This window comes from Aricia agestis, chromosome 2, assembly GCF_905147365.1.
Source record: "Aricia agestis chromosome 2, ilAriAges1.1, whole genome shotgun sequence".
NCBI lineage: Eukaryota > Metazoa > Arthropoda > Insecta > Lepidoptera > Lycaenidae > Aricia > Aricia agestis.
The window spans coordinates 2,371,975-2,399,164 of NC_056407.1; the positions used below are offsets into that span (position 1 = coordinate 2,371,975).

At 34.9% G+C, this 27,190-nt stretch overlaps 2 protein-coding genes across 4 annotated transcripts; one reads left to right on the plus strand and one right to left on the minus strand.

The window, feature by feature from the left end:
• Positions 1–258: 258 nt before the first annotated feature.
• Positions 259–21,046, minus strand: LOC121738517 (NF-kappa-B-repressing factor-like). Of its 3 annotated transcripts, XM_042130647.1 has the most exons (9): positions 17,965–17,978; positions 16,362–16,365; positions 9,485–9,706; positions 8,557–9,001; positions 8,155–8,300; positions 7,277–7,410; positions 6,072–6,159; positions 709–917; positions 259–416 (listed from the first exon to the last, which is right to left on the minus strand). In XM_042130647.1, the coding sequence occupies exons 3-9, from the start codon at positions 9,698–9,700 to the stop codon at positions 299–301; spliced, it is 1,356 nt and encodes a 451-aa protein (XP_041986581.1). In that variant the 5' UTR covers positions 9,701–9,706; positions 16,362–16,365; positions 17,965–17,978; the 3' UTR covers positions 259–298. The 3 variants fall into 3 exon arrangements, with proteins under 3 accessions (XP_041986581.1, XP_041986589.1, XP_041986572.1); XM_042130655.1 differs by lacking the exons at positions 16,362–16,365; positions 17,965–17,978 and adding an exon at positions 21,041–21,046; XM_042130638.1 differs by lacking the exons at positions 16,362–16,365; positions 17,965–17,978 and having other exon boundaries at positions 9,485–9,838.
• On the plus strand, positions 19,216–26,769 carry LOC121738513. The gene is made up of 12 exons (XM_042130625.1): positions 19,216–19,662; positions 19,774–19,824; positions 19,929–20,294; positions 20,522–20,608; positions 20,806–20,886; positions 21,584–21,871; positions 22,368–22,511; positions 22,984–23,071; positions 23,399–23,739; positions 24,720–25,130; positions 25,654–25,865; positions 25,953–26,769. The coding sequence occupies exons 1-12, from the start codon at positions 19,391–19,393 to the stop codon at positions 26,741–26,743; spliced, it is 3,132 nt and encodes a 1,043-aa protein (XP_041986559.1). The 5' UTR covers positions 19,216–19,390; the 3' UTR covers positions 26,744–26,769.
• The last annotated feature ends 421 nt before the right edge of the window (positions 26,770–27,190 follow it).

Sequence of the window (27,190 nt, forward strand, 5' to 3'; positions counted from 1 at the left end):
TGTTAAAATGCTAATAGATTTTCTAGATTTTAATCACAAGTCGTGAAATTTTGATACACATCATGAAGGTGTTTGCGGTCTGCCTATTAAGTAGCTAATTAGAATAATATGTGTTTAAAAATTCAAAAGATAGCTTTATTAGTGTAACAGTCTAGTAGCCTATTTTAGACTGTTTAAAGATAGATCCTACAATCAATATCAATGTAGAGGAAAATTTTATACTTTGATTAGTTTACTAAATAAAAATGCTTTTAAATATACATTTTGAAGTAATTTATTTGTATAAATACGTGTTATGTCATCTGTTGCTAAGCGCGGCCGGTATGAACACTTGGTACTTGGGAGTGTTGCCACCCTTCTCCACAACAGCTCGCACAAGCGAGAACGGATCCAACTTCTTTTTGACCACCAGAAACCTAAAAAAATACAAATTAAGTAATAGATAAAAGTAATAAAAGTAGGTCAATAACAAAAAGAATTTGGTTAGAAAGAGACAAGAGTACTCACTAATTTAAGATATTATTACCTTTTATATTACCTCACCATTTTAAGATATTATGTAATATATCAAGAATATAAGTTCTATTTTTTAACAAAAACTACTATACTATAGATCACATGTTCTTTATTTTACCATACAAACTCTTTATTTGGCAGTCCCAAAGCGGTGTGACCAGTGACAAAAAAATTGCTAATAAAAAAGCTAACCTGTCAACGTCACCGTAGCTCTTGGACGCGAGGCCCGCCTTCTGCGCGCAGCTGTGCAGCACCGCCCGCTCGTCCTTGTCAAACTCCGAGCTGAACACGAGGTCCAGGTCGAGGGTGTCTGCTGCGATGTAGCGCCGCATGAGGTCGGCGCCGGCGCGCCTCAGCCCGCGCACGTCGGTGCCGCTGCTGCCCAGCCCCGCGCGGTTCACCTAAAATTTTTTTTTATTAGGAGCGAGCACAATGGACCTTAGGTGAGGTTTTTGTCTAGCAATTTATATGCTAAGTAAAAAAAAACATGTGGCACATGGGGTAAAGCTATTGTTGCATAGCATTTTATATCAAACTAGCTGCCCCGGTGAACTTTGTGTCACTTTAAAACCTTCCCTGGACTTCTACGAATATTTGAAGACTAAAATTAGCCCAATCCGTTCAGCCGTTTTCGAGTTTTAGCGTTACTAGAGTCTGGCCAACGAAAGCTGAACCAAGCATTTATTTTGACTGGCAACACTATTCTGCCAGTCGACGGTTTGCGGTTGCACGATTTCATGATCTTGATACTTGGTCATAATTATTATTTTATACTCTTATAATCTTTTAAATTTTCATACTAGACATGTTATTTATTTTAATAAATGGTATTTTTATTAAAAATCTTCACGAAGATTCGGATGAGAAACAGGAAGTTTCCACCATACCATTGCGACCTAATTACCCATCGAATATTCTATTCTCTCGTTAATACCGATTGCACTTTTTCCACTATATTCATTTATTATTATTACAAATTTTAGCTAAAAACACGACCGGTTTCGAAACAATTCTACTAGGCTTAGTTTTAAGCTTAGTTAGCAATATATTTTCTAAGTCAGTATAGGCTATATTATGTTAGACTTTTCCTATATAGGTGCATAATTTTTTGCACATTGGAGTAATACAATATTAATCAATCTAGCATCAGCAGAAAATGATCTAAATCTTTTTTTCCTACTACATTATGTGATACCATATAAATAATTTTTAAATTTGCCGCGGTTCGCTTGGTTCAGCTTTCGTTGGCCAGACTCTAACACAATTGAAGATACATTTTTATATACTAGAGATCGCCCAATGGTCGAAATTCGACCTTAGTTTCAACGACATTAGGACGTACTATCTACATTTTGTAAAAATATTGACTTTATCATTTTTTTTCAACTCTTGTCTCTGGGACTTAGCTGATCTCAGACTGGCCGTGTAAGCATTGTCTCATAGTATCTTTAGATTCAATAAAAAAACTATAATCCATTTTCAATTTGTCAACTTGTTGTCAACAGACTTCAACCATAAATAAAAGAGTATAATTCGTATCAATGAATAAGGAAACAGATGGAAGCGACATAACTACAAAAAAGTGTGGCCGGCGCCATATTGCCAAGAACTAAACATGGCGGTCTATAGTGATGGGACACTCGGTTGATATTTGTCGAGGATATCGATAAGTAAGATGTTATAAGTGAGCTATTAAGGTTCAAATCTTTTGAATAAATGATCAGATTCTTCACCTTATATTTTTTAAATTCGATAAAAAAGTACATCACTAAGCGTCAAATCTACTAATTTCTATGTTGATTAAATATCGAAAATCAAGCCATGTTATGTTCTATTTTTTTTTAATCTTTTTATTTTACAGAGACTTTTGTTATATTATATTCTATCACAAATCTTATTTATTGTCTAATTATTAACTAAATTAGCACATACGAAGTCAAGCCATCGGTAAAATAACAAAAATATTAGTAAAAATATAAACGTACCGATCCAAGGACAAACTTTTTTAAATTTCTTCACTTTTTTGACGGACTATAAATTAATTTAAAAAAAAGCAAATTGGTCGAAAAATTTGACCGATATATCGATATTTTTTTCGCGATATATCGAGACCGATATTGATATTTTTTCAAATATCGATGTATCGATATATCGATATTTTCTTTCAATTTCGACATCCCTATAATACGACACTTTGACAGTTTATGTACCTCGGAGAACCGGAACATAAAAAGACGGACCGGCCACAGTATTTTGATTTGGTAGAGACCATTATGCCGCGTCCACTTATAAAAGTCAATGATTGGCTTGTCACTCAAAAAGCTGTCATTTCTCATGTGTGTGTGTTGTAGTGTGTGTAATGTTTTATTTGTGAAAAAATATATGATAAAAGCATAATTTCAAAATAATATTAGTTCGATGCACTCCTTCACCATATAAACTATAACTGTGCAAAATTTCATGCACCTACGTTTCCCCATTTTTTCGTAAAAAGTTTTTCGTTCGCGTAATGATAAGATAAGAAGAAGACTAGCTGTCCCGTTGAACTTCGTGTCACCTAAAAACCTTCCCTGGACTTTAAGGATTATTAAAAGCTATGCAAGAGCTTAAAATAATAATAATCTATACTAATATTATAATTCTGCAGAGTATGTTAGTTTGTTTGTTTGTTTGAACGCGCTAATATCAGGAAATACTCGTCCGATTTGAAAAATTCTTTCAGTGTTAGATAGCCCATTTATCGAGGAAGGCTATAGGCTATATTTTATCACGCTAAGACTAATATAAACGAAGAAATAGAGGAAAATGTGGAAAAAACGGGGGGAAATTATTTGAAAGGGCTTATTTGAACGCGCTAATCTCAGGAACTACTGGTCCGATTTGAAAAATTCTTTCAGTGTTAGATAGCCCATTGATTGAGGAAGGCTATAGGCTATATTTTATCATGCTAAGACTAATAAGAGCGAAGAAATAGAGGAAAGTGTGGAAAAAACGGGGGGAAATTATTTGAAAGGGCTTATTTGAATGCGCTAATCTCAGGAACTACTGGTCTGATTTGAAAAATTCTTTCAGTGTTAGATAGCCTATTTATCGAGGAAGGCCATAGGCTATATTTTATTATTCTACGACTAATAGGAGCGAAGAAATAGAGGAAAGTGTGGAAAATACGGGGGAAATTATATGAAATTGCTTATATCTTAAGATTCTTAAGAACTACTGGAGCAATTTTTATGTTATTTGGCAAACATGAAGAATAGACTACGAAAAATGTACGGTCGCGAGAAATTCCTAAATTACGCAAGCGAAGCCGCGCGGAACATCTATATATAATAAAATCGTAGGAAAGTCAATGCTGTACATTTAATATTTTTGTACAATAAATAATAAGTACTTGGGACGTGATCTACTATACTAACGCGGACGAAGTCGCGGGCAACAGCTAGTAATAATATAATAATACGAACTAAAAAGTATTAAATAACTCTTATTCTTTAATATTGCCTTTTTCAGAATTCGTCTAAATCTCAACTACTTCTGTACATACTACAGTCTTCATTACTTTGAAGTCGGTACCAGTCCCAAGTTTCAGATATTCTGACATTGACTGAAGTCACGATTTTAAAATTAGTTGGTACCGACTTCAAAATAATGAAGACTGTAGTATGTACAGAAATAGTTGAGATTTAGACGAATTCTGAAAAAGGCAATATTAAAGAGTAAGAGTTATTTAATACTTTTAAGTTCATATTATTATTGTTTTTACCTTGGAAGTCGGTTTTAATTTTTGTTAAAAATAATAATTTCACTCTTTTTAGTTATCTACAAGATAAGGCTTTATGAGTAAATAAATAACCACTACAAATGTTAACTATTCACATTATGTTACTGTAAGCGAAATTGTGTTAAATGCTTGCAGTTATCTAATGCTGCAATTTCCACACTTTTATCTTTAAAGGTTCAGGAGTTCTGTTCAGTGTCTCTGGGTCCAGGGTCACCTTCGTATGAAATTTCACTTATTTGTAACATATTATGTTTAAGTTACTAGAAACAAATTCGTAACCACTGTGTTTTAACATATTTCAAGAATTTACCTCAACTGCTCATAGATCCCATCATCAGATCATCACTTTCGTAATAGTTATACAAAATTTAGATTATATACTATACAACAACACAAGAATTAAAAAAATCGGTCCACAAACAGCGAAACAATCATCAAAAACATCGGCTTCGATGCAAAATATCACGAAAAGTACCACTAATTGGGTCATACTGTGATGACCCATAGTATAATTATAATTGTGATGATGATGATTAATCAAATTGATATATTGGCTTATGCTTTCAGTGGTTTAAACAACGCCAAAATCCCCGAACCTGTATCTATAAGGACCCAAAAGTTCTGTTGGGTACCTTCGAATCCAGGGTATAACCTGGTGTGAAGTCTTACTTTTTGGTAGCATGTGCCTCGAATACTTCAGAAAAAATTGAAATTACTATATGTTTTCATACAAATTTCAAGGAGTCCCCTCGATTGCTCAAGGATCCCATCATGAGATCACCACTTTTGTGAACATGGTACCAAATTCGAGTTTAACCCCATACAATACAAAATGAATTTTGAAAATCGGACCACAAACGGGTGAGTAATCGTTGAACATACAAAAAAAATACATACAGCCGAACATATTAGCTCCTCTTTTTTGGAAGTCGGTCAATAAAGAGAATCCTATATTGCTATACCCTTACTGATAATGATATTTACACAGCAAACTCATAAGTATTTGAGGTCTACTGTCTTTGTCGGGCATATTGTGTATATCACACGTTTACAATATGCCTGACAAGGACAAGTAAACCTTGTCTAGTTATTATTTGAGAGGGGGTTTTAGTCTTAGGCTCAATTTAGACCGCCGCGTTTGTTGTATGGGATTGTTGTATGGGGTATGGTTTGTTGTATGGGAGCCCACCTTAAATATATTTTTTTTTGTTTTTAGTATTTATTTTTTGTTATTATGTATAAATAAACATAAATACGTATGTTTCTGCGTATTTAAATGAATAAAATATTTTTGTCCACCTAAATCTTACAAAAGGGCTTGTGTGCGCCGCGTAATGGAACGGATTGGAAGCGTCAATTTTGCCTCATGCGAGGAAATTAACACCGGAGAATTCTAGAGAATTACGCGGAAGACGCGCGTCCAATTTTTTGGCTCGTATTTAATTTGCGTGTATACTGTTGACATAAAGTTCATTGTGCTATGTACAGTTTCATTGCAAAATGTCGCTTTTATTCCATTCCGTGCCGGTATAAATTGAGCCTAAGAAGTAAGTAAAATGATTTAAATAAATAGCCTATGTGTTCAAAATTTCTGAATACATAGAAATGTACTATCAGATAAGTTGATTCCTAGGTAGATGGCGGACCTAAGTAATTTGGTCGCGTTAAGTCAAACTCATCCGACCCATCACAGCTAACATTAATTAAATTGACATAAGCCGACCAAACGACGTTGGTTTGTCAACTGCCTCGCAATCAATTTCCTCGGGTATACCATTTGCAAATGTGGCTTGATGGGTTCAGCGATTCCCTGTGCGTCGGCGCCCAGGCCCCCGCCCTTCCAGCCCATCAGCTTCATCATTCTGCAAGAGAAATAGATTTTACTGACACAAGAACGTATGCGCAATGCAAGCATGCACGCACGCACACAGCACGCACCCAAGCTCCAGCCATAATGCAAATTATACTATGTCCTTTCACGGCCAAGTTTCTGCACACTTAATTTTATTTAAGCTGGTTGAGAAGTTTAGAATGAAAGGGTTACTGATAATGTAAATATATAATTATATAACTCAAAGGAGACTGACTGACTAACTCGCGCGGACAGAGTGATCTATTAACGCACAGCCCTAACTAGTTAGTAGACGGATCGGGCTGGGCATGCAGGTAGATGTTATGATGTAGGCATCCGCTAAGAAAGGATTTTGATCAATTCTACCCCCAAGGAGATAAAATAGGGGATGAAAGTTTGTATAAAATGTCGCAGCCAACTGGTTAGTTATAATAGCTGTTCAATCAAACAGCTAGATCTTTGAATGAACAACGCCATTCAGTTTTAATTTTTAATTGAATATTTAAGTCGCTTAAAACGTTCAACACTACATTACATGATACAATTAGTTCAACGCTCACCACTGCGGCGCTAGATGCGTTTTGTTTACAATATGGCGTCAACTAACCGGTATTTTGTGATTGTATTAAGATATTTTTCGTAAATTAAAGTTACAAGTAATATTAAATTGACAGAAATTACTGGGGCACATACAAAAATCAAAAAACAAATATTCGAGGAGAAATTACGGGATTATGAAATGCATTACCAAGGTATTTATTGCAATTATTTATTAAAATTAGTTAGAATACATTAATTTATTCTACTTGTTATCATTACGCTTGTGTAATAATAACACTAAACGAATGGTCACCTTAGTAAATTTTCCATTTAACCATTTAGCTAAGCGTCGTCTAGCTGTAGTGTTGAATGTTGCAGTTAACAAGTCGGCTAAACGACGTATAGCTGTGTGACTGGATGGCGTTGTTCAGTCAAAGGGCTAGCTTTAGCTTAGCTTAGCTTTGAATGAATCGATATTTTAACCAGTGCGACATAATATATAACAATACTTCTTCAGCGAAGCCGCACGCAAAAGTTAGTCACATGATATGACAGCTACATTTGGAGTACGAAAAAAATCGACTTACTTAGTAGCAACACTGTTCTCAATAGGTGTACCAAATTCCTCCTTCTTGCCCGTCACATCATTCATAGAGATTCTGTCGCCCTGAGCTATGAACAACTCTTTCACCAATACACTAATAGCTTCTTCCCTTAACCTCTGAAAGAAAATTACCTTATAATTATTATCAGTCTTGACTATAGACATAGATCAAGGTAGATAACTATATAGATAATGTACTTCCCGTGCCATATTCGTAAGTCTTTTCTTTAGTCTGCTATCGGAATCGGAAGTCAATCGGAATTTTAAAAATGCCTAAATGCCGTACCGTATTGAGCTGTAGAAATTCAAATAGAAACATTGGCCTTGATAATGGACACTTTTCTTATGATCGGTATGTCACAATAGTTAGTAAAAAAGTGGCACACTCGTTTTCATACAAATTCATACAATCTTGATCTATGTCTGTGGTCTTGACATATTTTGTCTAAAGTCTTAACACTCATGTATATAATATTTTGATATGTGTGTTTTAAAATAAATAAACATTCAACAAATCTAGAGCTGCCCACTGCAATGTGTGCGGGGCTAAAATGGTTGTTTTGTATTCATTTAAAATTGCAAAATGGTCACTCTGCTTGCAATTCATATCTACAAATTTTGACATTTGTCCGTTTGACAGTTTTGACAATTCATTTGCTGAATTGATTGAGAGAAATTGCTAAATGTGACCATTTTAGCCCCGCTGGTCACATAAGTATTTGTTTTTCATGTTGCAAGTGCATAGCATCATCAAAAATTCATGAATGTTTTGTAAATAATGGCAGTGTAGAGAGTTATAACACCCAGAATTACAAATGTGTAAATAGAGCTTTAAGGCATGACTTATGACAATAAACTTACATTCCAAGCCATAATTTCAACAATGTTTTTTGCTTCGGCCTTAGTGGACCCAGATGCCTGGGCCACTAGTTTACCGTTCATCATCAGAGAGAAACACTCTCTCTCGTATGTACTTGTGACTTGTATTTTACACACCTGACAACTGTCTGAAAAAAACAGTACAAAATTAAAATTATCATGTGTGTAATGAAAAAAAACCTTTAAGAATGTTCCGTCAAACATTCAAACAAACAAAGAAATAAACAAACAACTTTTCAGCTTTATAATATTAGTATTTAAAACCGAGTTGGTTCTGCTGTATTTACTTTAGTCATAGATTTTTATAAACAGTTTATTCCATCATTTGAGTTTCCAGCAAGAGATAGTTTAAAAAAAATTATAAAAAGGGTAGAGTGCACTTACTTATAATATTAGACAATTTACTACTCCATGGTCGAACTAAAAGTACAAATCTGCCAAATGAAGTTTGAAACATGCTATTGTGAAAGCGTCTGGGATCAATGCATTTCATTCTTAGCATTTCATTCAGAAACTCATTCTGATCAATGCTCTGATTATTTTTTAAACTTTTCTCTTGCGTGTCTTCAGATTTTTGATCTTCGTTATCATCTAGTTTTTCATCATCACTATCATTTGAAACTTGCTTTTTAGTCTCATCTGATGTTTCCAATGTACTACTTTGTCCTTGTGCTACAAACTCTATTTTACTAGATTTAGCTTTATGATTGTTGATGACTACGCCCCCTTCTCTTTTTATACCTCTCGCTCTGTCCTCAGCAGCATCAGAAGCAGAAACAAATGTCCTTTGCAATTTGGTTTTCTTTATATTTCTGTAATCCTTAGCCACCTGGTACAGAGATTCAATATAATTGTAGAATTATTTCGAAAGATTGCATAGCATCCATCTCTCATACTTGTAAGCATTCTGTTTAAAAGTATGAGTGAATTGTAACGATTCATCAAACTGCACTGTGGAATATTAAAACTTAAGTGCTAGTAAATTACAGTGAATAGAATGGAAATTAAGTTTTAATTTGCTAGATACCTGTGTTATATAAAACTGCACTGTGGAATATTAAAACTTAAGTGCTAGTAAATTACAGTGAATAGAATGCAAATTAAGTTTTAATTTGCTAGATACCTGTGTTATATTATCCATTCAACTGTCCAGCCATATTTACATACACGCAACATTGTTTATCAATACTTTTTTAAAGAACTACATTTTTTAATAAATTAACTCCATACCAAATTTCACTAAATAGGTTTAGCAGTATCAGAGTGAACCGACAAATATTAGTATAATTTATAATATTACTATGATAAATACCTCTTTAGAAAGTGTAGCGACCTCCTGCATAACTTCTATAGGATATCGGCATCCCATGAATTCAATATTAGCAAACACACGAGCCAAGCATATAAGCCTTTCTTCGGGATAGTTGTCCCTCCATCTTTCCATAAAAGCTTTCCTTAATTCCCAATGTTCGTCACTCTCATGTTCCTCCCTATATTTATCAACATCCCAGTCGTTGTTAAAAGACATTTTAGACTAAGAATATACCAGTTTAGTATTAAAGTTAGCTGATCCGATACATTTTCGCCGGGTAGAGTACGAACTTTATTTAACACGCCACAAAAAAACAAATAAAGAAAGTCATTTTTGCAATTTTCTTTTATGAAATTAAAAAAGCTCTAAAACTGAAAATTATTAATAAAAACAGAAAAATAAAATCATCAGCTTGCAAATAAAGATTTTTGGAATTTTGAGTTTTGATAGTTGACATTTGACAACTTTACCATAAACATTTTTTTTTAATTCGTCCCGATCGGGACAGGCAAAGGGATTGACCATAAACATTTTTTTTTAATTCGTCCCGGTTGGGAGTGGGACAGGTATTAACCATAAACATTTTTTGTTTTTCATTTATTATACGCTAAAAATATAAAATTTATTATACGTTAAAAACCCTAAGGCGGGCGCCAGACGTGATCAAATACGCAAATTCGCCAAGTGTGGCAATGAAATTTGCCTATTTGTGCAAATTAATCGCTGGCATTTTCCTATTTGTGCAAAGTTTGCTCAAACTTTGAAGCCCATGTCTGGCGCCGGCTTAACGCTCAAGACCGTAGTTTTCCCCGTTCCACTAGCATGTGAGCGTCAGTCATCGTCAGTGATACAAATCCAAGTGGAACGGATTATGGAGCGTTTTGAGAAAAGTTTAAAAAAAGAACAATATTTTTTTATAGATAGTAGATACTCACATTGAAACTTGGATAATATTATTACGATCCTTTACGATCCTTTTTTTGAAGTCGTAAGTTAAAGTAATAATTTATTTGTAAAATAAATGTATTTTACATTATTTTTTACTTTAAAAAGCAATGAAATAATATTTACTGCATTTAAGTTTAAATAATTCCTAACTTGTGTAAAGTAATATTTTAGTCCATAATTGTATTTAGATGTTTAATTTCACTTAACAAGTTTAAGGATCAATAGGCCTCTTGGATATCGTTGCTAAGCTACGGCAACGCCGCGGGTCGGTTGACGGCGGAAACTCACGGGCGCTTTTCTCATATGATTCTGATACAAGTCACTGCACTTTTTTGGTAATTGTTTATATTTTTAGCACATTTTTAGCACAATAAAAAGTAATGAGCCAAATTATTATTGATTGTGGACTTCATAATATTTCCGCAGACTTTTTCCGCGGAAAATCAGTACTTATCGAAAGCTATATTTACTTAAATATACACGATCATGAAATATTCTTTCAAATTCATTGAACACTTATGATTTTTTACTTTGTATTTATTTATTTGTAAGATCATCTTCTTAGTTATTAGTTATTACTAAAAACAGGTTGTTTACCTAATTAAAAATTATAGAGCACAAACTAATTCCAAAGCAATCATGTTCATGAAGTCTTCGAAATCCATGATGATGGAGAACGAATCATCCGTGTAAAAGTAATACCACAGACCAGAGTAGGTAATCGACTGTACGACGTGAAAGTGGAGCTATGTATTGAATAAGCTAAACAAATATATTTTCAGCAACTTTCAACTATACATGCAAAATAAAAATGGAAAATGCAGATGTATTTCATTATCAAAGAAATTTTTCTTTGATTTTATGATTAATATGTAATATAATAAATTTACTAGATGACGCCCGCAACTCCGTTGTGCCATAACTCTTGCACAACGGAGTAACCGCACGGGATTTGGGAACCGTACATTTTCCCGAGACAAAAAGTACCCTATGTCCAATGGCGTAAATATAGGGCTGGCAAAATGCCACGGGCCCCCGACCCAAATGGGCAACAATTTTTAACTACATAATATTGTTTATTATAAACGTGACGATTTTTACCGATAGAGCCCCATCAATTTGCCACGGACCCCGGATCTTATAGTTACGGAGCCCCGGATCTTATAGTTACGGAGTTAGTATCTCCAACAAGAAAAGTAATTCTACTCTTCCAGACTCTGTTTTCTATAAAAATGAAACGGGTAATAACCCAGAAAAAATCTGTAATTTGTTTTCGACATTCTTTGAATCTGTATTTGAGCCTTCTTCAATCCCAGATGACTTCGACTAATCTGATAGTTCCTTTAGTTATAATGTATCATCTGATATATTTTGTGATATTAATGTTACAGAGCAACAAGTACTCTCTGCTCTTAAGTCACTTGATATAGCAAAAGGTCCTGGTACAGATAATATTCCTCCGGTTTTCTTTATTGCTACTGCTCGTTCTATAAGTTTTCCATTAAGTTTATTGTTTAATAAATGCCTTCAGGAAGGAACATTTCCTAGTGTTTGGAAATCTGCTAGAATTGTGCCCGTACATAAGGGTGGATCCAAAAAAGATGTAGAAAACTATAGGCCAATATCCATTCTTTCTACTCTATCGAAGGTCTTCGAAAAACTAGTTCACAAAGCAATTTATCCTCATTTTCATAAATTAATAATTCCCCAGCAACACGGCTTTGTAAAATCCCGATCTACCACAACTAACTTACTCATTTATACTTCCTGTCTTTTTGATAATTTAGATTCTAATAAACAGACTGATAGTATCTACACAGACTTTCGTAAGGCCTTCGATAGAGTAGACCACAAAATTTTACTTGAAAAATTAGCTTTTAATGGTATTAGAGGAAATTTGTGGAGATGGTTCAAATCATATATTTCGAATCGAACGCAAACGGTAGCCATAAATGGTTTCAATTCTAAACTAGTAAATATAACATCTGGCGTGCCACAAGGCTCAATATTAGGACCACTCTTGTTTACCATTTTTGTAAATGATATAGATGAATGTTTTAAAAATTGTGATTTTCTTCTGTTTGCTGATGACCTTAAAATATATCGTGAAATTATTACTGTTGAGGATCATGTCAAAATTCAAAGCGATTAAGATAGTTTTTCTAATTACTGCATATTAAATAAATTAGGTCTTAGCTTAAATAAATGTAAGTCAATATCTTTCACAAAAAAGGTTATAAGTAATTATATTACGAATTTCAAGAGGACCACTTTTTCAAGAGGAGTACCACTAAGCGAATACGCTTAGTGGTACTCCTCTTGAAAAAGTGGAAAAACCATTAAAGATCTTGGTGTTATGCTTGAGACTAAATTCCATATTTTAGATACTCACATTCAAACTATCTTAGCGAAAGCCTATAGAATGTATGGCTTTGTTATGCGAGCTTCTACTGTTTTTCAAAAGCCGTCCACTTACTTATATATTTATAAATCACTTGTTAGAAGTCTATTGGAATATGCGGTATCAATTTGGAATCCTTTATACAACAAATACAATTAATGATTAAACGAACTTACTTGTACGTGAAGTTCTATCATAATTATACGAAGTGTTTCGTCCGAAGAGATTAGTATCTAAATATTATTTTCTAAAACACAATGTAGTATCGCGTTAAGTGATACCACCTCGCACTATAGTTGAAAGCTGCTGTCAACACCAAAAAAAAAAAAAAAAAATTATCCCCCACTCCAAACTCAACTTTCCCCAGATTGGAGGCCCGGCTTCATTTAGTTGAGATAAACGATTATTGTGATATTTCTTATACTCATGTAAGGGCTGTATTGGGTGGGTGGGTATCACTAATCTCTTCGGACGAAACACTTCGTATAATTATGATAGAACTTCACGTACAAGTAAGTTCGTTTAATCATTAATTATACTCGTGTTTCGTCCTCAAGATTAGTATCTAAATATTATTTTCTAAAACACAATGTAGATGTTTAGAGTAAGAAATATCACACACAGGTATTTATAAAAAACCTTTAATATGAGTACACAACTTAATTAAAATATTACAATCAGAAATAGAAAATTCTAAGAGCTAATTATAACAACTTCTTATACTTTAAGTTCAAATTAAAGTTAGATATTATAAATTTTATTTAATCAGTGAACACAAAGACTTAGCTAGAGCAATATTATGGTTCTCTACTATTGGTCTGTCATAGAATTTAGCGAAGGTAGTGGAATTGCCGCTCCATCCTGCAGTTTGCCTGATGGCATCGAGATTAACACCTAGCTTTTTTGCCATCGAGGTAGAAGCATGGCGAGTGCTATGTGATGAGAAGATAGATACGTCAATTCCACTATCTTTCAAAGTTGATTTTATCCAGCGGCTAATAGTTTGGCTGGAAACCGTTTTGTGAGGTTTGCGAATACTAATAAACAGTTCTTTTGACTTTCTCAGATCTTTTGTTTTCTCTATATAGACTTTAAGAGTGTCAGCTGGACAAATTTCGGGGTGTTCATCAAAAAACGGTAAATACAAAATCGGTTGCTTTGTACCTATTTTAGAAGACTTTATAAAATCACATATTTTTATAATTACTTGATTATTAGAAATCACAATTTCATCTACTTTTATTTTAGAGATAGTTTGTACTCTGTGGGCGGTTACTAGAGCAAGCAATGTGACACATTTTTTAGATAATTGGTCTAAGGATAAATTTTGATTAGGAAACCATGAAGCTAAATAATTAATCACCACACTAACGTCCCATGTATAATTGTAACGAGGCAATGGTGGTTTTAATTTATAAACACCTTTACAAAATCTAGAGACCCTATCGTCGGCTGATAAATTTTGGATAACTAATGACAAAGCGGACCGATAACTATTAATAGTTCCATACTGCCCCCCATCATTATAAACTTCCGTGAGGAATTTTAATATCACCGGGATAGACGGTTGGTAAACATCAACAGAGTTAATATGACAAAATGCATACCACTTTTTAAAACAAACGTCATATTGTTTGAGTGTATTTTCCGACAGGGAAGCTATCATTATCTCTATTGCGGATTGTGGGATACCTCTTTGCAGCATCGCCTTCCCGATAAAATTCCTGCAACCAGGGTAAGGTGGTTGTGTATGTTTCTGGAATTAGGTATAATAAAATGATTAGAATCTATTCTCACTAATTTTGATGTCAACAATTGTGTAAACATGGGGTACCAGGGCTGTGTAGGCCAATCCGGTACAACTATGATCCCTTTTGCCCTATCTGTAACAATTTTTCTCAATACTTTAAGAACCATTGCTACAGGGGGAAAGGCGTAAAAATTTAGTTTAGACCAATCCAAGGTAAAGGCATCAATAGCAAAGGCGTCTGGATCTCTATGCCAAGAGACGAACTTACTACACTTTTTGTTAATTCGAGTAGCAAATAAATCAATTTGGGGAAAAAATGAAAGTGTGTTCACCAACGTTGTATAACTATCCACCGATAGTTCCCATTCTACATCTGGATGAATTCGTCTAGATTCTTTATCGGCTATAGTATTTTCACTCGATTTGATATAAGAAGCGAACACAAATATTTTACGGTTTTCACACCACTGCCATATGTCCTTGGCGACTCTAGAAAGGTGAGGGTATTGTATACCGCCCATACGGTTTATATAACTGACTGCTGTGATATTATCGATACGCATTAATACCTGACAGTTCCTGTACTCTTTAGCAAAAATTTTAAGGGAATAAAGTGCAGCCAAAAGTTCAAGATGATTAATATGTAGGTTTAGCTCTGTAGTAGACCACCGACCGTTAGCCGTTTGGCCCTCACAACACCCGCCCCACCCCGTTGTTGAGGCGTCAGAGAATATTTCCAGACGATATTGATCATCTTTGATTTTATGAGAAGAATGATCGATATTATTAATCCACCAATTTATGTCCGGCAATAATGAATTGGGCAGGTACATAACTTTGTCGTAATCTTCGTTATTTTTTAGATTAAGGTACTTACATCTTTCGAGTTCTTTGGTATATAACCAGCCATATTCTATTGCCGGACATGCAGAAACTAACAAACCTATAAGTTTAGCTAACGTCCTTATTTTAAAACGGCTTAATTTTTTTATTTTAATAAGTTCAGATTTAATTCGTATTCTTTTCTCTAGTGGTAGACTTAAGGACCATTTACTGGTATCAATAATATAACCTAAGTACTTTACAGATGTTGATGGCTGTATCACACTTTTTTCGTTATTTATGATAAATCCTAAGTGTCTTAATAATTTTTGAGTAATATCTACATTTTTGACACATTCTTCATAAGTACCCCCAATTAAAATTAAATCATCCAAGTACATAGAAGATAACAAACCGCACGATCGTAAGAATTTAACAACTGGTTTCATAATTTTGGTAAAAATATATGGAGCTGTACATAAGCCAAACGGTAAAACATTGAATTCATATAATTCATGACCAACAGAAAATCTAAGATATTTTCGTGAATCGGGATGAATATTAATTAAAAAATAGGCATCTTTTAAATCGAGGGTAGCTAAATAACAATTTCTTGAGATTAATTTTAAAACTGTGCGGATATCCTCCAACTTAAAATGACGGGTATTTATGAAAGTGTTCAAATTCTTTAAATTTAAAATGAATCTCATTTTCCCATTAGGCTTAGGTATTAAAAAGACACGGGATACAAATTGTTCTTGACAAGGTTCACAACGAGAAATAGCACCTATTAACAGTAAACTATCAACGGCTTCTCGTAATTCTATTGAAGGCGAATTAAAAACTTGTACACTATTTTGATAAACTGGTTCGTTAAATTTGATTTGATATCCTTTAATGCAGGACAATACGGACCGATCAGATGTAATGAGCGTCCATTGCTTATAAAATCGAGCAAGTCTGCCCGCGTAACGTACCTCGTCTATTGGCGGCGGCTCTGTTTGGAGTGCCGCGAGAATGTTTGAGCAGCTTGCCTCGGAGGTGGAGCCCTCGGAGCGGCAGACTGTTGATGCCGCGGTGCTTGGCCCGTCGGCTGTCTGCGAGCCGAGGTCCCCGTCTTCCAGTTTAAATTATGCCTTGTCGGTGCAGGTTTTATCTGTTTTTGTTGTTCTGCCTTCAGGTCCGAACTAGACTTCGAAACTGCTTTAGCAGTTTTTAACGTTTCGGCTAAATTTTCGCCAAATAAATAACTGTCAATCTTTGTCAAATCTAGGTGGTCTTTTAAATTCTTTTTAACGAAGTTTAAGGCTAGATTTCGCCTAGCAGTCGATTGAGAATGCTGTATGTCGCATAATAAGCGACCCAGGTCCATTAAATCCCGCATTAAAGCGTTGTTATCGCACTTATTAATTAAGATATTGGACATTATAGATCCTAACGACGAAATAGCTGCCGCCATCTGGTTTTGTCTGTATTCGATGGCTTTGTCGCGTTTGACCACTGAATCCGATAGGGCTGCTTTAATTTCAGCATTAAGACGTGGCGCTGCAATGTTAGTGCAATTGCCTGGGACCTTATGTTTCTCAATTAGAAGTTTTCGGTTATTTTTGTCCAAACCGGAAGTACAAATGTGTGTAAATCTGGATGCAATTTCTTTATGTATTTCAGGCCCGTAGGTGACGGCCGTTGACGGGTCCTCACCTAAAATCTCGATTAACTCGTTTTGTGGCCTTTCATCATTTGAAGCAACGTTTTCGGTCACGGGAACAACATCCGTTGAAGTTCCCGGACAGGGCTGTTCCGGTACATCCGGAACAGCGTTTTCGATCGGAAAAGAGTTATTTATTTCCGCTGGTATATTGCCTTCCGTTTCTGGAATACAAGGAATAAAAATCTCTTGTATAATTCTACATCTATATAGCCCATGCGACTATTCTGATGCAAAATATTAATAACCGTTAACCCACTACATCTATATAGTCCTGATGACTATTCTGATGCAAGGAATTAGTTATAGCAATGATTTTTAAATTTTTATTTTTAAATGACTTACCGTTAAGATTTTCCGGTGCGATTCCAATTGAAGCTATCGATGAATTTGAAGAACTACTTGACGAACTGGAGCTGGATATTGATCTTCTATTGTAATAGCGATCACGTTTTATTTCTTTTTCTAATTTTCTCAACTTTTTAACTATATAATCGAGACTATTATCATCACTTTGCCTTTTAGACATTTTTTATTATTTTATATTAAATTTTAATTTAATTTAAACGTGAAACCAAATGAGATGCGAAGTGGTTGAGCACTAAAATGCGAATGAAGCCGGGCCTCCAATCTGGGGAAAGTTGAGTTTGGAGTGGGGGATAATTTTTTTTTTTTTTTTTTTGGTGTTGACAGCAGCTTTCAACTATAGTGCGAGGTGGTATCACTTAACGCGATACTACATTGTGTTTTAGAAAATAATATTTAGATACTAATCTTGAGGACGAAACACGAGTATAATGACCAAGTTTAATCCGTTCAAAAAAAAAAAATCCTTCGTTCTAAGCCAGTACAAATGTTTCAAAAATCGAATTCCCTACAACGATCTTCTGGACAAACATAAATTACTTGATCTAAAATCAAGACGTCTACAACTGGAAGCAATGATGCTTTACGACCTTTGTAATAATAAATACGATTGCAATTTCTTAATTAACAAACTGTGCTACAGGGTACCTGTTAGATCGCATTCAAGAAAACAGTATAACTTTTTTGCTACTCCATTTAGCCGAACCAACGCAGGTATGCGATCCCCCATTACTCGAATAGTTCGTAACTTTAATAATCATTTCAATGATATAGATATATTTGCTCTCAAACATGCCAAATATAAAAAATGTCTTATAGATAGACTTAATTAAATTAAATTTACATATTATAAATAATTAAAACCTTGCATTCCTCTTCAATAAATAATTTACAAACTAATATTACACTTACAATAATTATACTTACTAAATTTAATTTTACTACTATTTTAACTATTATTAACAAACACACTTAACACACAATTGACACACAAATATACCCTTATATTAATTATATATATAATTTACTCTCTACTTCCACTCTTTTTTTTCCTATACTAAATTATTCATCTGTGGTCACCGCTGTTGGTTCTACATTTAGTAAATATTATAATTGCATACTTTACTAATATTCATGTAAGACTGTTTGGAGACCCCAATATACGAAAATAAAATAAAATAAAATATCCGAAGAGAAACAAATTTATATCAATAGTTTGGCCTAAGACTCAATATATACACGACTAAAAAAGTGGGTATCCGTTCTGCAACCTTACGAAAACAATTACCAAAGTTCGAAGACCTATCTATTCCAAATATCTTATCTTATATCTTTAAACGAGCAATATATATATATAAATTTCATGAAAATCGTTGGAGCCGATTCCGAGATTCCAATTATATAATATATATATAATTGGAATCTCGGAATCGGCTCCAACGATTTTCATGAAATTTAGTACCTATATAGGGGGTTTCGGGGGCGATAAATCGATCTAACTAGGAATCATTCTCAGAAAATGTCTTTTTATTCGTGTTTTATCGATAATCGATAAACTGAAAAATATGACTCTTCCTGACATCTATTGGCGAATAATAATACTATTATGTGAGCAACTAATTGTTTTAACGACCAGCAGATGGCGTTATTAAGTAACACGAAGTCAATGAGTGTTTGCTATACCGAGCAAAGCTCGGTCATCCAGGTATTATACTAGTAATCTGTGATCTATTCACCCCAAATTACGGTACCGTACTCTAAAAAGTCAAAAATACCCAATATTGTTAAAGGAATTTACAAGTGGGTAGTTCAAACGTTTTCGAGATTCATAAGTAATAACCTAACATTTCGTCTCTCACATCCGCTAAAGTACAAATATTTACATTTTCGTATTGACAAGTTTACACAACAATGGAAGAAGACGGCACTTCTCTCCGATTCAAAACACAATGGTTAAATGAGACATTAAAGTTTATAAGAAATGACCAAATACTGAAGTATAAGTATCCAGAGTGGCCCATGTCTCGAGTAACATTCTACCACGCATTGCTAGCACAGTGCCAACTAAAAGCTGGACTTGGTATTAAGACATTATATGCCCCACTGTGGGAAGCCATGCAAGTGTTTGGCCTCAAATACACTTTTAAAGTCACAATTATTCATTGTGAAGAACCTGAGAAAGGGTAAGAGTTATTTGGATAACACCATCTTAATCCTTCGATCGTGGATGATGAGCTTATAGGGCTTGATGGGTTAATGTAATAGGAATGTTCATAATGCTTATTATTTTGCAGGTGTCTAGTCTTTGAAAAAATTCCAAAGAAAACTGAAGAAGATAATGAAACGTAAGTTTAAATTTTGCTGCACTTTTCACGTCTTTTAGATTATTCTTAAACCTAACCTAATATAGAAACAACAAAATCATACTTAAATAACTTGTATCTTTCAGAGACAGTGAAGAGGAATCGGAATGCAAACATAAGTTAACAAAAAAAGCTGAGCAAGCCTATCTCCTGAATAAAGCTATAGTAGAAAGAAATTCACCAACATTTATAAAAAATACCCTCCAGTCTCTTCTAAGTTTTATAAGTGACGAGGCATCAGCTAGCGTAGACTTCAAAAATTTAGCACCTATCGAGGCAAAATTTATTCAAAACATCCAAGCAATACATGATCAAAAATTTTTGTTTTATAAGATTTTTACACCATCTGCTATAGAAATATTGAAAAAAATATCTACAGGTCTCAAAATGTTTAAGAATACTTACAACATTAAAATTGGTAATGTTAGAACACATCCAAAGACCTCTAAAAGGTGAGATATTGTTATCAAATCTATTATCACACAATGTACATTTCTATTTGACTTTTAATAGTTTTAACTCGCTGGGACTCCATGCACATATACATAATATTATCTTGCTGTAATAATCGAGCAGATAATATAGCCTGCTCTTAGACGACAGAAAGATAAAAAGACACCGAAACATCAGTTATTTTTTATATTAAAATGTATCTAAGTAAATTTATCGTGTCTTTCAGAGAAATAACAATAACCAAGGAACCAAATTTTGGCAGCCCATCTTTACAAGCACTTTCAGCATCATCTACAGCACCAAGTAAGAAAGGGTGGGTATCATCATATATTGATAGTTACATTTTAAATTCCTTCGTTCCATGCAAAATGTTTCATGAGTAGAAAGTCAATAAAAAGTAGTTATTTACTCTGGAAAAGTTTCTATTTTCTTGTATTTTATGTCAAACCTATAAATAATTATGCCTATACTTTTAAAACATGCAATAACAATGCTTTGTGTGTTTTACAGGAATAAGTCAAAGCCAAGCTTATCCCTAGCACCTTTAAGGACCCCAAAAAGTATTAACCCAAAACCAATACCTAGTTTTGAGTAAGTACTAACAGAAATCTAGAATATTGCACTTGAAAAGGCACTCACTATTTGCAATACATAAAATATTTGGTTTAAGCTAGCTTAAATATATAATATAATATGTATCTTGGATAAAAATGCTTTTGCTTACTGCTGCTATGTACTTGAGTACAAATAAATGTTTTTTGTTAGTATTTTATAGTAAAGCTAGAAAGAGGCTTTTTGCGTTAACTTATATTTTACTGAGTGTGTTGCTTATAGCTATAGCTATTTCTTTTAAGATTATTTTTTTTGCTTTTATGTATTTTATAGTAAAGCGTTATAAAGCTTTTTGCTTATTTTTTTTGCTGTTTTATATTCTATTAAAGTTTATTTTCTTATCTTTGTGTTTTATTCTTATAACTGATGGGAAATTTTTTTGCCTGTATCTAGAGCACATCAGCCCTACCTTGAGGTGGCTTCTTACAGCTTGTCTGATATGTTAAAAAAGTAACTTTACAGACAAATACACCAGCTAACCAACAAGGACAAGCTAGTTTATAATATATGTTCAGTAAATACTTTTATTAGAATTTTTTTTTAAAAGATTCCTTCATATTCAATTAAGTATAAATCATAATATTTTTAAATTAGTATTTAAAAGATTTTAAGGATCGCAGAGAAGGAAGACATAAATAATAATTTAACCCTCAATTATTCATGTTATTTTTTATAGTTCTACGAGTCACATTGAAATACCAGTAACTGTTACTAAAGAGAGAGACAAACTTGACAAAACTAAGGAAGAAAAACAACCCAATCGAGTTAAAGAGATGCCCAAAACTAAAACAACCAGACAGACAAAATCACGGCTTATTAATGTTGAAGATGTATCTCATAATGAAAGTGCAAAAGAGAATTCACTCTCAAATTCCAATAAGACTGAAATTGAATTAAAATCTAGCACTAGTGTTAAGAAAATAGAAGAAAGTAATATCAAAGTAGCTGATAATGTAAAGAAAAGGTAAGATAATGGCATATAATATTTGCGAAGGTGCATAGCATCAAGCATGGCAATAGATTTTCTTCAACATTAAAAATAAATAAATAGACTATTCACTGTCCCAACATAAACTAACCAGTAACCGTGCACCTGTTTTTATTATAAAGTTAATATACCTAGCGGATTAGAGAAACGAAGGCCTGAGCAAGAGAGATGTCACTATCAGTAACACTGCGTGGTAAAAAGAGACGTGTGATACATGACAGCAGCACTCTTTTTTTGACGTCCAGTCGGCACGTGTCGCACGTCGACAATTTAATCTCATAGAAATCATGTTCAATCATGCTTGTGTAAGTGTATACATACACATATTTTTACATACAGATGAAACCAATTTGGGTTTCGTTTGACAGCTCGAGATTGTTTCTCTATTCCGCTAGGTATATTAACTTTATGGTTTTTAACATATTTTTTATAGCTTTTGTTCAAGTTAACGATTAAGCATTATCTATTTCAGTGCAACCATTCCAGAGAAAGTGGAAGGTAACACAAAGGATCCTCTGCCTGCAGATAACAGTAAGCCGTCTCTCTCTAGAAGTGGACAGAAGAAGGCAATGATAGATGCCATGTCGAAACCCATGGAGAGTGACAAGGGTTTGAGGTAATTGGATGTTACTAACTGCCTATAACTTCTTATTCTATAATTTTGCGTAGAGCCAGAGCCATAAAAAGTAAAAACTATCTATAAATATATAATATATTTATACACGTGGGAGAGCCATGCTTAGGCACGAATGGAAAAAAACTTATTTCATAAAAAAAATATACATAATATGGTGAGAGTGGCAAAGCACGCCACCCTGGCAAGTGTGCCATATAATATGTAATAATTATAATTCCATACTGCTGATAGGAGATTTTCAAAAATCATAAATTATTGCTTTATGGCACACTTCCGGCAAGTGCGCCATAAAGCAATAATTCCATATTGCTTTTTTTTGCCACCGCCCACCGGTGCGGTGCCTTTTGCCGGTGGCGCGCTTTGCCACAGTCCACACTCATTATAAATATACTATCTATAAACTATCCAATTTAAAACAATAAAAGTAAGTATCTAAATATTTTGTTAATAGGATGATGAAACTGATGGGATGGGAGGGCGGCGCCCTGGGGGCGCGCGGGGACGGCATCATCGAGCCGATTATACCGGCCTTAAATCTGGTATGTTAATATTATACTAACTTATTTTTAAATAAATCGTTTGTGTTCAAAGCCACTCGGTCTCAGACCAAAACAAAAAGTATGCTACTGCGCAGCCAGGTGACCAATCACGTGGGGAAGAAAATGTAGCGTAGTTCGATGCGTGTGTGAGTAAGCGCGTGTAGATAAAGTATCCTCAGTAAAATAATTACTATGAATAGAAATCCTAAAACAAATTATAGTAAAAATACTTACCTTCTTGGTTAAGGAAATTCTTAATTTAATCGTAAAAAAAGGACTTCATCGTATAACGATAATTTAATTCTTAATTTACATTATACTTTTTAGAAACCGAAGGCGGGACTCGGCGCGCCGCCGATCAAAATTAAAGAGACAGTCGAACTGAAAACCAAGAAGGGTAAGAAAGAGGCAAAAGCTAGTTTGGTACGGTTCCAGTTTTTGGAAGGACTGTTAGAAGCTTTGGATAAAGGGAGTAGTGTTGTACGTTTCAACAATTCCCTCAATACAAAGGAAGTGAGGTTTTATATATTGAATATTGTGGACTTGAACAGGCGGTCCCGGGTGTCCCATAATGGCCCCAACCAGAAGATCATGGTGGATAAAATATTGGACAAACTCAAAATGATGCCGAATAAGATGTTCGATTATAGCTTTATGAATAACGCTAGGTAAAGTATGGCGATAAGCAAAATAAGCCCCCATCCACAACACTGAAGGTGACTTGATACCGCCGCGACCGCGATCGCCAAAATTTTTAAAAATAAAATGCCAATTTATGACCTAGGGCCTAGGCTATGGGTTTCATTTTCTATCGACATTGGTCTAGCGACCCATGCCGCCGCTGCTTTGCTAGTGGCGTAGAACAAAGTGAAACTTATAGCCTAGTTCATAAAGTGGCATTTTATTGGAGTTTTGTTGGTTGCTGTCGCTCGCCGGGAGAATCAGAAAGCCACCTTAAGGGAGGTCCTATGCACTGTGGGGTCTTGCTTAGGGGCGGGGTCAATCTAAACATGACAGTATAGGCCGCGCATAACTTTAAGATACACTCGAAGTACTAGTGTTCAGATTTTTAGGTCTCCTTGGTGGAATAGGTTCGGCACTGAACCTATTCCACTTGTTTTAGCACTATCAGCGCCCTGGGCGAGATTCCTTCGGCGCTCAGTAGTCAGCGTAGTGTTTAAAAAAAGAGGCGCCTTTTGTTCAACGCCCCTTTATATCTGGCGCCCTTGACGGTCGCTTAGCGTCGCCGCACCGCCTAACACCGCTACCGAAAAGGGTGAGAGTGCGCCGACGGTGACACGCCATTGGTATATATTGGTGGCGGTGCCGCTACGGCACATGTGTAAACACGCTAACGGATACTAGATGTTGTAACCTCAACTTCGAGTGACCTTAAGGCTGCGTTCCCACTGTAGCGGAGCGGAGCTTAGCGGTGCCCGAATTGACCAATCGGGCTATTCCAGCGGAATAACAGCGAAGATTTCGAGCATGGTGATTGGTCAATTCGGCGCCGCTAAGCTCCGTTCCGCTTCAGTGGAACGGCAGCCTTAAGTTGAGCGTGGCCTCAGCTTCGTAAAAAATTGTAAAAAGGCATAAAGGGTAAAAATGTGTGACGTAATAGGCTCATGTCTATCCTTATTATTTTCAGTGAACTTTGCCTACACGTGGTTAACAAAATCGATGGGGTCAGCGTGCCGAAACCGGTTGCACCGACACCCGGCTCCGAGGAGCTACCAGAGAAACTTCTAGACATAGACAACTACCTGCGATCCACAACAGGAAAACCCAAGAGGAAGAAAACTACCGTCTCCAGAACGGCTGTGAAGCTGTACACTCTAGTGATGGTCGCTGAGTTTGTAGAAAGCGACGACACGGACTTGAATATGGACTTCAGTTTCGGGTTCTGCAAGAAAGTCTACCAGTACATGCAGCGTGTGTGTGACGTCATCAACGAGGGGAAAGCGAATGGCAAAATAAAGTCAGCGGAGGAAGTGAAGCTACTGGCCGAGATCAGCGCGGGCTTGAAGCATTCGTTTCTGTCTGTCCATCTGTTCAGCCCGTACGTATAGATGGTATAGATTTGTATTCCATTAAGGTGATCGTACATTTATTTTAGAACTTGTTGTATCTATGACAAGTTTTTTGTTAAAATTTGCATTTGAGTATAAAGGTGATCGCATATTTATTTAATAATAATTCGTTGTATGAAATTATGTGAAACCTCGCACATTCGTCCGCACCGTACGCGCCACATTTCGTGTACAATGCGGTGCGTTCGACGCGTACGGCGCGTACGGTGCTGACAAAATATGTGCGATCAGCTTTAATGCAATGTTCGCAGTGAATCAACAGTTTTTCAAAGTAACTTTCATTGCTTAATGTTAAATTAATGACAGTTAAACATTCTAATAATATCTAGTATCGACTATGGGCTAAACCACAACCAGTCACTTTTTAATTTTGAATTGAATATGAAGTGGCTCGCCTATCCTAGCCATGAGGCTAGGATCATAGTTTAATAAATATATTTTGAACTCATTTCGACTTTAAACTTTGTAAATGAATTACAAATTTATTTACAGACTAGTTACTGTTCGCAAGCTGAAACTAAGCTCGAAACAACGTCAAATGGTTGATTACGACGAGCTGTTCAATATTCCACCAAAGGGTAAAGCTAATGATAAGAAAGATGAAAGCGATTCAGATTCAGACAATGAAAATAAATCAAGTATAAACAATAGCATGAGAGTAGAGGTACCAAATCATGGCAAGAAAACAATTGATTTCACTAATGGTAATGTTATACTTAAATTGATATGTTAAGGCTTTAGGGTAGTACCAATTAATAAGTGTTTAAGTAATTATTTCATTAATGTTGCAGATTCATTTAGTGAAATGATAAATTTCAAGACGAAAACTGATAAAGAAGAAACAATAGAAGAAGCAAATATTTCAAGCGATAAAAGTGAAGAACATATGGATCATGAATCTCTGCATAATGAAAACGAAGAAATTTCTACGGATAACAAGAATGAAGGCAAAAGTATATTAATAAAAGAAAACTTAAGCAACATAGATTATAATTACAATCTCCTTAATGGTGATATAAATAGTGAGATTAAGATAAATCAAAGCTGTGATACAAATAGTCGTAAGGATAACATTGATCTCAAAGACGAAGTCGAAAAATATAGTATTGACGTTTTAGAATACAAAGAATACAGAATTGTAAAGATTGTTGTACAAGATTGGGAGCAAGTTGAGAATTTATTTAGAAAAATACAGGAGAACATTATGAATTGTGATTATTTTATCGAGGACAACTATTTGAAGTGCCACGGTGTACAAAATGGGGGTCTTGTTTACTACTATTCCAACGAAGATTGGCTCAAGGACATTTTGAGTAAAAATTTTCACGCCAACTTTATTTGGGAGATAATTGAAAAATTTAAATTGAAAGTTCATATAAACAGTTTTATTAAAATTGAAGACGTTTTTAAAGCTCTCGAGCTGCACAACAGAGGGCTATGCACCACTGATTGGACTGTTCTAGAGGAGGGGAACTGTTATTTTGTTGTAGATGTAGACTGTGATTCGTTCCAATTTGTATGTGATCATCGTTTCTCGCTGTTCGCTGGTGTGGACACGGCTTTGTTTACGATTGTTTTGTAGTTTGTTTTTCTATTAAAGTTTTTTTTAAAACCTTTGTCTTTTTGAAGATATTAAGTTCTTTTTTGCGGGTAGAAGAAAAGCCGCAAGAATGTTTTGCCCATAAAAGGTAGACCACAGAAATAAATCAAGATAGAACGGCGACGCGCGTGCGTTGCTACAGCTTAAAGGAATCGATCGTGTCAATTTTTGCTTTGCATTTAGTTAGAACAAATAAATTACCCGTGGAAAGAAATACCTCCTTTTGACCAATTCACTTTCGTACTTCTGTTTTTACAATAATGACACTGCACCATGAGGCACTTTTGCACAACCGCTCCGGTGTAATCAAGTCGAGACGTGCGCGCTGACTAAATGAACGTTCAGCAAATCTTGCTCACTTGTGCAAGATTGAAACACGCCTACTCCACCCGCTTAGCCGTACTATCTTGATTTATTTCTGTGAGGTAG

What these genes read in the sequence shown, in the direction of transcription:
- LOC121738513 (XM_042130625.1), top strand. Translation starts at nt 19,391, where the DNA reads ATGGAAGAAGACGGCACTTCTCTCCGATTCAAAACACAATGGTTAAAT. An exon ending in GCTGATAATGTAAAGAAAAG is followed by an intron (nt 21,872 to 22,367) that starts GTAAGATAATGG and finishes TATCTATTTCAG; the next exon opens with TGCAACCATTCCAGAGAAAG. An exon ending in TTATACCGGCCTTAAATCTG is followed by an intron (nt 23,072 to 23,398) that starts GTATGTTAATAT and finishes TATACTTTTTAG; the next exon opens with AAACCGAAGGCGGGACTCGG.
- LOC121738517 (XM_042130655.1), bottom strand. Translation starts at nt 9,700, where the DNA reads ATGTCTTTTAACAACGACTGGGATGTTGATAAATATAGGGAGGAACAT. An exon ending in TCGCTACACTTTCTAAAGAG is followed by an intron (nt 9,002 to 9,484) that starts GTATTTATCATA and finishes TCTCTGTACCAG; the next exon opens with GTGGCTAAGGATTACAGAAA. An exon ending in TCAAGCCACATTTGCAAATG is followed by an intron (nt 918 to 6,071) that starts GTATACCCGAGG and finishes AAAAAATTTTAG; the next exon opens with GTGAACCGCGCGGGGCTGGG.